Source organism: Erpetoichthys calabaricus, chromosome 11 (genome assembly GCF_900747795.2).
Source record: "Erpetoichthys calabaricus chromosome 11, fErpCal1.3, whole genome shotgun sequence".
NCBI lineage: Eukaryota > Metazoa > Chordata > Cladistia > Polypteriformes > Polypteridae > Erpetoichthys > Erpetoichthys calabaricus.
In genome coordinates, this window is record NC_041404.2 from 163,562,036 (window position 1) to 163,572,456 (window position 10,421).

A 10,421-nucleotide genomic window follows, 5' to 3' on the forward strand; every position below is an offset into this window, starting at 1 on the left:
AATGGGTCTTTTAATTTCTGGTACATGCTTCCTCAGTTGGTTTGCCCAGTTGATTTCATGCAAGGGACGCTATTGGCAGATGGCTGAGAAGCTACCCAACTTACTTTTCTCTCTCTCTCTTGCGCTGACTTTCTGTGATCCTGACGTAGGGGGTGTGAGCAGGGGGGATGTTTGCACACCTAGAAGATACGGACGCTTGTCTAAAAATGCTGAAAGATTATCTTCACGTTGCTACCTTCTGTGTGCAGCTGCTTCCTGAAGCGACATGCTGCACGGTGCTTCGCATACTTAAAAGCTCAAAGGGCACGTATTGATTTTTGACTTTGTTTTTCTCTCTCTCTCCCCCTCCCTGCTCCTGACGGAGGGGGTGTGAGCTGCCGCCTTCAACAGCTTTGGCTTTTAAGTATGCGAAGCACCGCCGGTACAAACAGCCCTATTGATTTGTTTGCTTTCCTCTCTGTTTCCTTTGAAGAGGAAGATATGTTTGCATTCTTTTAATTGTGAGACAGAACTGTCATCTCTGTCTTGTCATGGAGCACAGTTTAAACTTTTGAAAAAGAGACAAATGTTTGTTTGCAGTGCTTGAATAACGTTCCTGTCTCTCTACAACCTCCTGTGTTTCTGCGCAAATCTGTGACCCAAGCATGACAATATAAAAATAACCATATAAACATATGGTTTCTACTTCGCGGATTTTCTTATTTCGCGGGTGGCTGTGGAACGCAACCCCTGCGATGGAGGAGGGATTACTGTATATATATATACACACACATATATATATATATATATACACACATTATATATATATATATATATATATATATACAAATACATATACACACATACATGCACTTTCAATAACATGGAAATCAATATAAACAACATTAACATCATTATCATATGAGAATATGAAGTAATATATAAGAAGCACATTTCATATAAATATAAATTATTTGCTACCGTGGCTATTCGTTTGTCTGTCCAGGATTTTAAATCACCTGTAGCTCGCAAACCGTTTCAGCTATTGACTTGAAATCTGGCACACATATAGTACGTCACATCTACTATCCGCTTTATGGGTGATGATTGTATTACTCTTTTTATCTTTATTTTATTGTAGAATCAACTCCTATCTGCGCACACCAGGGCGGCCGTGGGCGGATGCGTATGGTGTATTCACTCCATGTTATCGTGCATTGCGCTGTCACTGGTATTTTGAGAAAAGAATTTGAACAACATATAAGAAGCATATAAATTATTAAACAGTAAAACATTAACATTTAAGAAGTAAAGTTACATTGAGTACTACTGCAGTGCCTTCGGGTATACTGTACCTCATTTTTTGTTTGCCCATTACATGCTTAAATGTATACATTTTTTGGTGTACCTACCCGAGAACACGCGACATATAACCGACTGTGGGAGAAGCATGGATTTTAAACATGCGTTGAGTTCATCTGCTGGTCTCCCTCGTGGAATAACTGGTAATGTTTGACTAAAATCTACAGCGAGTAAAACGACATTACCTCCTATTTTTTTTTTTTAGCAGATATATATAGCCAAATTCTCGCGCTTCGTTGCGGCGAAGTACTGCTTTTAATTTTTTATTAAGATGAAAAGAAAACCTTTTTAAACGGATCGAAAATATACCAATAACAATTTGTTAAGGATGTGTTTTTTTGTGAACCTCCCTTTTCACAGCTGTCGCGCTACGGCGTGTGTTTCGTTTATTTGACAGTATGTAGATCGTGGTAATTGCATTCATGGCATTCGTTTTCTGAATCACAGTCTGACTGTATGGGTGGTTACCTGCCATGTTACGCTTGTGGTTAGTCAGGAAGTCGCCTTACATCCGCCATGTGCCCTCTTTCTGTTCCCAGAAGCAGATCATAGAATGGTTTTAATAGTTTAATTTCAAATAATGCAAAGAGTATACGACACGTATTTCTCCCTAATTTTGGGCTCATCAAGCTTACACACTCACTGCATCCCCTCTCGGGAATGGAATCTCTATCGTCAGCGGCAGATTTGAAGCCCCTAACGTTGCGGTCAGCAAGTCGGCTAACATCCGCCATGTGCCATCTTTCAGTTGCGGGAAGCAGATCATAGAATGGTTGAAATTGTTTACTTTCAAATTATGCAAAGAGTGCGCGACACGTGTTTCGCCCTAATTCTGTGCTCTTCATGCATACACACTCATTGCATCCCCTCTCGGGAATCGAATCTCGAACGTCAGCGCAAGAGGTGAAGCCCCTAACGTTGCGCTACGGCGTGTGGTTCGTTTATACCTCGTGTCTTCTCATTAAACTTTTATCTCGCGAATATGTTATTGCAATCCGCAGCGGGAGCGTTTCTATAAACTTAATTTAAACTTACGTTTTACACCGTGCTTTGTTTCCCTTATGAAGATGCTTGTATGCTTCACTCGCTCGCTTCTTATTGTTTCGCTCCCTTCTCAATTGTTTAATGAATTTTTTGTTCTTCGCTGTTTGCGGCTCTTTCTTCATTTCTCCCTACTGCGTTCACAGTCTTTTCACGTGATTACGTGGGAGGCGTGATGACGTGACACTCAACTCCGCCTCCCACGGCCATCGAGCTGCCGTCCATTACAGTATATTGTCAAAAAAGAGGTTCCAGTTATGACCATTACGCATTGAATTTCGAAATGAAACCTGCCTAACTTTTGTAAGTAAGCTGTAAGGAATCAGCCTGCCAAATTTCAGCCTTCCACCTACACGGGAAGTTGGACAATTAGTGATGAGTGAATCAGTCAGTCAGTCAGTGAGTCAGTGAGGGCTTTGCCTTTTATTAATTAGTATAGATGAAATGAAGTTGACCTGACAAAACATCAAATATCTTGGGTTCATACTGTCTGTAAGGAAATAAAAGTCAAAGTACATTTAAGAATCCCTGCAGTTTTTTTATTTGCATTTTCCATACCGTCCCAACTTCTTCTCATTTGGGATTGTAGATGAAGCTTGAGTTGTGATAACAACTTTAAGATGGACATGTAAGAGGTTCCTCATTTGTGATATCTGGGGGTTGCTCTCTGACACTGAAGACAAAAGTTTCAGCAAGCTGTGTGTGGAGTCATGTAATGTAAGGGAGAGACATTACTGATGAAAGGGTGAACATGGCACACAGTGAGAAAGGACTGATATGAGAATAACAGGATGAAAGTGCTGAGAAAGAAATAACAAACTGGGGAGGTGGTGGTTGTGACCAGCAAAAGGTGATATGGCTAGGAAAGCCAGGAATGTCTGGGAGAAAAGGTACTCTGTGATTGAATCAAAATGAATGAGACCAAGAGGGCGAACCTAAAACGCATAAATGGAAGCGGCAGCAGACATGACAGAAAGGAACTAACACCTAAATTAATTCTCACAGAGGTTCCATACTACAGTTATGCCCAAAGGCTGCAGCTTGAAAAGGAATACAAAACCTTTTACCAGATTGCAAGGTTTCCTGGCTTTTAAATATAATGTGGTGCTGAGGTGATTGATATTGGGGCAGCCCTTGTTTCCTGAAATTAGTTTCTTAAAGAAGCATGTCATATTAGTGCAACATTGTCACAATAATTAACGACTGCGGCATGTATCACATCCTTGATGTTCTCCTCATCTGCTTACTCAAGTCAGACATTTAACAGTATGACATGCTTCAACACAAAGTGCATTTTATCATACTGTAAGACAGAACATCTCACTGGAGGCAATCTGTACTGACAGGTTTGTGCAATCCAGCAAGTATGAATGGTTTCCCTGAAGTTGTAGCATCAGTGATAAAAGCAGAAGTGAGTCGAGTAGCACGATGCAAATGGTTTCTTTTTTTTCATATACTGAGAACACAGACAGTATCTGTGAAATGCAGTTTCTTAGCACCAGCAAGAAGCACTCTCTAGAGGGTGCTATTTGTTTTGTAGTTTGGATTCAAATTGCAACTAGCACTGCTAGGAGACTTCCAGTCGGAACTCATACGTCTGCAGCACACAAATCCAAGAGGCACCAGAACAAGGGCAAACTGGCAGTATCAAATTTATGAGAATGTCAAGTGTAAAATAAATCTGACTACTTCGCCGAAAATCACACTTCAGAAAACCTATTTTGATTATTGATGAAGCAGAGTCCTACCTTTGAATCCCAGCCCTGTCACTGCATGTGTGGGGTGTGCATGTTTTCCACATCCTTAAGATTGGCATGTTTTGTTATTGGACAGCCCTAAATTAAATCAGCCAGAGTGAGCGTGCTGGTGTGCGAGTGTGTTCTACTGAATTTCCCATTGGGATTAATAAAGTATCTATCTATCTATCTATCTATCTATCTATCTATCTATCTATCTATCTATCTATCTATCTATCTATCTACTATTGCCTAGCATCCTGTCCAAGGTTGGTTCCCGCGTTTCAGCCAGTGCTACTAGGATTGGCAACAACTCCAAGGAATACTGAACAGAATAAGCAGACTTAAGAATTTGTAAAAAAAAATATAATGGATATTTCCACACTGAAAGAAGGAAAGAAGGTTAAAGACACAGTTTCGGCTGTACAGACTTAATCAGGTGAGCCACTGAAAAGGAAGAGGCTTGCTCCAGACTCTAGTTATAAGAATTCATCAATGATTTTAATAGATTCCATCCGTCTCTCAGTTCTATAGTCAACGTTTCCACCAAATTACACCATTTTTAGATATTAGTCCTTGTACCAGTTTTTCTGTCACTTAAAACCTCTGTCTATAACAAGTCAACTGACTCACACAGTTACCTTCTCTACAGCTCTCTAAAAACTCTCTACATCTTTCACAGTTCCCCTTTAGAATCCGCCACCTCAGCAGTGATGAGTTTCACTTCTCACAGAGAGGAGTTTCTTCTTTGATATAGGTTATGCTTCTCCTATTGTGAACAGAGCCCTCAATCAAGCCAGGAGTAGACCACTTGTAACATCCATTCTAAGAGCAACCCCAATAATGAAATCCACATCCTGCTGCTCTTCCCATCCCACCCCACCATAACACTCTCCATGTCTCTCTCACAGGTCATTAAATAAACATTCTCCCTTTTGAAGACTGATCCTTCCACAGGAACCTTTTACGTAACCCTCCTTTGATCTCCTTCCATCAACCACCTAACCTCTGCAAACTACTTGTCCACAGCTCACGTCACACAGCAGAGCCACATTCCTCATCAGGTATTTTGAGAAGTAACGGGAGCTGCTGTGTCACTTGCAACTATGTCCCCAACAATAGTTTTGTATCTGTTCCCTCTGATCAATTCAATACTCAACAACGGGCCTCATGCCAGTCCACAACTCTTATTTTCTTCATTTTTTTGTAGGGAGAGCTCAGCCATCTACACAGGTGAAACAGGGGGATGACTCTAGCAGACCGTTTCCGGGAGCACATTCAAGCCACTAAGATAACACACCTCACAAAGCATAAATTAGAACACTTCACATCCCCTGATCACAGCCACGCTGGTCTGTGTGTGTTCTTTCACAGGGCTTCAAAGACACTTTGCAAAGAAAAACAGAAGAAGCGGAGATCATTCTCACCCTGGGATTACACAATTTTACAGCTTTTAAAGATCAAATATGTTTCTAATTTCTCTTCTAGGTTTTAAAGATCAAATATCTTTCTAATTGCTCCCTTCATCATCTCTGATGGCAGCTTTTTTACAACTACTCTCATCTTTTCTCCTTTCACCTGCAATGGTGTTGTTCCCGTCTATACAGTATATACTACTTGCTCTTTCCTTTTTAGTTGCATACCTGATGAAGACCATACATCCAAAATGTTGTGTATTTAAACTCCTTTCCTTTTCAGCATGTAAATAACCTTTAACCTTTTATCTCCTTAGCAGATGCTCACTGACATAGCACTACACTAACTCCTGTAGAGTGGATAGATGTTTCGTTCAGTTTCCTAGTTTTGTTAGTACCGGCACCTCTTCTTTGCAATACGCATCACTTTCTCTCTTTTCAGAATGAAATCCCAGGATTTCACAGCAGCCTAAAAACAACAGTGGTGGGAGGACATTCCACTCCTGTTGACCAGCAACGACCCAGCAGCCACGTGGACATGGACACAGATGGGAGAGTGTCAGTGATGTCAAATGTGAGCTGCGCTTCTAAAGATGTGCATCCTCATGATGACAGACTGAAGGAGAAGTTGCACCAGTTCCAAATCCAGACCAGCCTGGGACGAAATGGGTCGTTCCGCCATGCCATGCAGCCACTAGACCCCTCTTGTTTGCTGACCCCTCCCAACACACCACTGTACACAGAATTCAGCCAGACAGAGAGCTTGCCAGTCAACGGAAATCCGAGGATTACTCATAATTCCAGAAAAGGAGTGAATGGTTTCATCGCCAATGGGGTAGAAGGTAGACTTTAAACTTTTTTTCTTGTTTCTGTAAGATATTATAATAATGAATGATTTTTGTCTTTCTTTGAGCATGTTCTCATTACTGTTGAGAATTTTCTTCTGATACTATTTATGATTTTAGTTTTTGACAGAAAGCATTCCTCATAAGACTTGAAGAATAATAGTTAAAGGTTACGCTAAAACAAAATTACATTTATTCCTGAGTAGGTTGCATCCACAAAGGTAATGCTGGCCTCAAGGTTTGTTTTCAGCTCTTTTCTCAATTCCCTGCATGTAACCCTACCAAAACACTGAAGCAAGCAGAATCGTGTGTATACTTGTGTCCTGTGCAGGCAACATCAATGACGTTTTTGACTTCCCTACCCCAGTCTCCTCCAGTCACAGCTCAGCAGCTGATGATTTCTGTTACGTATTTGTAGTGGAGCTGGACAAGGGACCATTCGGACTTGGAATGGGACTGATCGATGGGCTGGTGAGTAGATGACATTACAATATTACAAAATTACATTTTCATTAATGTGGAGTAGAGTTACATGAAATAATTAACCCCACTCAACCCCACCACTATCATTCATTTTACGAAGCTAGCAGGGGCAGCTTGTCCATCAATCTTCAGATCTTCTTAATTCATTCATAGGTTGGGCAAGTGGGTTGGGGGAGTCAAAGGTCATACCAACAGAATCAGGTGCAGGGTAAAAAAAACACAACAGAGACTGAATAGGGTGAACTCGCACACCCAGGCCCACAATCACAAATATGTGCACTTAGAAATGAACATTATCTGTGCTATGCTATAAGGAGTATTTGTAGTAGCTAGACACTGTATAGAAGTAATATTTACATAATTCACAAAACATACATTAGTAGTAGTTCACAATTAATCACAAACACGGGTATTCATTTAAATGGAGATTTCAGTCTTATTGAAGATAAAGAAAGGTAGTTATTAGCTAATCTTGGTGGTTCCATGCAGATTAGCACATGCAAGTAAGAATTTCACTGTACTCTGTACATGTGACAATACTGATCCTATAAACCAGGCCAGCTCACTGTTGTCTGCTAATGTAACACATACATCTTTGGTATATGACAGGAAAACCACAGTACCCAGTGCAAAATCTACTGTCTTTTTTTTAAAATACAAAGTATTTAGATCCCTTCACTTTCTGTACACTTTATTGTGTAGATTTTAAATGGATAAATTGGCCATTTTTGCCCATCAGTCTACATCCCATAATGACAAAGTGGAAATGTTTTCATAAAGGTTTGCAAATTTATTAAAAATCAAAAACTGACGTGTCTCATACATAAATGTAATCAAAACATTTTCTGTGGCACTCCAAATTGTGGTCAGTTGCATCCTGTTTGCAAAAATGGCAATTTATCCATTTAAATTTTAAATCTACAACACAAAGTGTGAAGGAAGTGATGGGGTCTGAATACTTTCTGAAGCCACATTACATAAATATTTTATAAATTTTCTTGGTATGCTCAATGGAAATTAAGCTGGATTTATTACTTTATTCAAAAAAATTATATAATTTACTGTTTCACAACACTGTTTTGTTTTCTGATGTGTGCCGTCATTTTGTGGGTTCTGTTATAAGAACAATGTTCCTATTTCCTGAGGGAGTGGGCATGGTTATATGCCACAACGTCTGATGTTACCTACACTACACATTAATAACTTGTGTGATGTTCCATTCCCCATGTGATTTGGATCAACAACTTTAAAACTAATTCTTCCCACACATACCTTTGCCATTCTGGTTTCAAAAGTTGACTACCCTTTTGACTACAATTTTAATTATTGCTCTGGTTTTTATTATTTAGTTTCTTTCTTTTCTAATTTGGCTCATTTCCCAGTACTGTGTATTCATTCGGTTTGTGCTGCTCAGAATTCTGACGATACACTGTGAGGTAGCAGCACTAATCACTTCTTCACGGTCCCACCATGCAACAGAACATGTGTAATAATGTCACCATCAAATCAAAGGCAGTGGGCACCATGAGGGTACTTGTGACCCTGAATATACATAATACAAACATTTTTTGCCACTTTAGAAATATCAATATTTTACATCCTTTTCAACACTGACCCCAAACAACAAATGAGATGCATGGTTTAAAGATGTAAATGAGATGCAGTGTTTTATAACTCTAGATAAAGTGTCATCACTAATCATTTCGTTTTAAATCCAGCACACTCCCCTCAGTTTGCCTGGGATCTACATCAGAACTTTAATACCAGATGGCCCTGCGGCATCCGATGGACGACTGAATATTGGAGACAGAATTTTAGCAGTTAACGGCACAAGCCTTATTGGAGCTGATTATCAGAGGTGAGTGTTCTGAATTACTGCGGCAGAAAATGATGTAACAATACTCTCCGGAGGCTCACATCAGCGTGCCGCTCTGCCTCACATGGAGGCTGGCAGGGTGGCCGGTAGTAAATTGTCTTGGGTTACTTGAGTAGAGCATCACTTATTCCTTGCCTGGAAGGTAATTTGAAGAGAAGCCATATATATTTTTTTGTCTTACTTGTGTAAAAACCTTTTGTAATAAAATTTTGAATGGCTTTCCTTACATTAGCTGAAATAGCTCCCAAAGGCTCTGTTTGCTACACTGCTCTTAAGAATAAGCTAATAAAATATAAAAATGTAAAAAAAATATCTGTGTGAATACATTACATTTTTCCAGGGTAACATCATTTTTTCATAAATATCACTGAATGCCTTCAGGATGTTAAGAGTTTATTTCAAAGTAGACAAGCTCAATGTCTTTTGAATTACAATCTACTGAGGGCTGCACAAATAAGAAAATCGTGAATATCTTTAAGAGGATGGTGAATGCGTTAGCACTCCCAGCCTAGTCATTGCTGGTGGTGAATTTGCTGATTTACTATGGGTTTATGTGGGATTTCTTCCCACATCCCAAACATCTTTAAGATAGGCTGATTTATCAGCTCTAGATTGCTCCATGGGAGACTTACTGTGTGTGAGAAACTGTTCTGGATTGGTGCCCCATCCTAGATTTGTTTCTGTTCGATTGCTCCAGTCCCAGTGTTCTTTGACCAACAACAAAGCAGGTTCAGAAAATGGATGGATACCATAACCCTATGCACTCAAATCTTTTTAAGACTTTTGGTCTGGGTTCTATGAGGTACGGTCAATAAGTTGTAAGATTGGCCGCCCTGTGGCGCTGCTGTGGCTGCAAGCCTTTGACTCATGCATATTGCGTATAATGGCATAACAGCTCTATCTGTCATTCCAAGCATTTGCTCACTCACACTTTCTCAGAGAGTGCTAAATGAGGTTGGGAAAAAAGTGTACATAGTGTGTTAGCTGTATGAAAAATGCCCACTTTTGAAGAAACCGCCAAAATCAGATTTTGCCAGATTTAACAATAACAATACTACAGCTGTTGCAGCATGAATACAGTGGCAATGAAGCACTTAGACAAAGTGCTTGTGTTTTGTTTCAAAGCAGTTAAGGAAAAGGCCAAAAACAAGTTTTTTGAACGCTGGTACAAGTATTTTTTAAGAATAAGGAGTGCACATCAGTCGCTACTGGATTTTGAACTTCCTAACTGGCAGAGCCCAAAATGAGCATACTGGCCATATCACTTTATCCTTGTCTAGTGCTTGCTCCTTCTGTACTCCTTATTCACCTTTGACTGTGTGGTCTGACACAGCTCCACCATCATCAAAAACTTGTTGGTGACACTAAAATTGCAAGCCTGGTCACCAACAATGTCGAGATGGCTTACAGGCAGGCAGATTTGTCTGTGGACTCTGTGGTGTCAGGACACCATTCTCTCCTTTTCAGTCAGCAAAATCCAGAAGCTGGTCATAGACCTTCAAAATTAGGTGGCAGATCACATTGCCATCTGCACTGGCAAGGGAGACTGTGGAGAGGAAAAACAGCAATATATTTGTTGGAGCAACCATCACCAACAAATCTTGACTATCACCAAGAAGGCTCACCAACTCCTTTACCTCCATGTATGCTTAATGTATTCTATAGCTACGTAACACCCTGGTGC

The 10,421-nt window shown here is 40.1% G+C and overlaps 1 protein-coding gene across 3 annotated transcripts in view; it reads left to right on the forward strand.

Annotated features, from left to right (window-relative positions):
• radil (Ras association and DIL domains) overlaps positions 1–10,421 on the forward strand; it is a 121,112-nt gene that overhangs the window by 106,769 nt on the left and 3,922 nt on the right. For 2 of the 3 annotated variants that reach the window (XM_051933777.1, XM_051933779.1), the window contains 3 exons: positions 5,976–6,375; positions 6,746–6,849; positions 8,580–8,719. In XM_051933777.1, coding sequence (XP_051789737.1) covers positions 5,976–6,375; positions 6,746–6,849; positions 8,580–8,719 — 644 coding nt within the window. The remainder of the gene's footprint in view (positions 1–5,975; positions 6,376–6,745; positions 6,850–8,579; positions 8,720–10,421) is intronic. The other variant, XM_051933778.1, reaches the window with a different exon arrangement.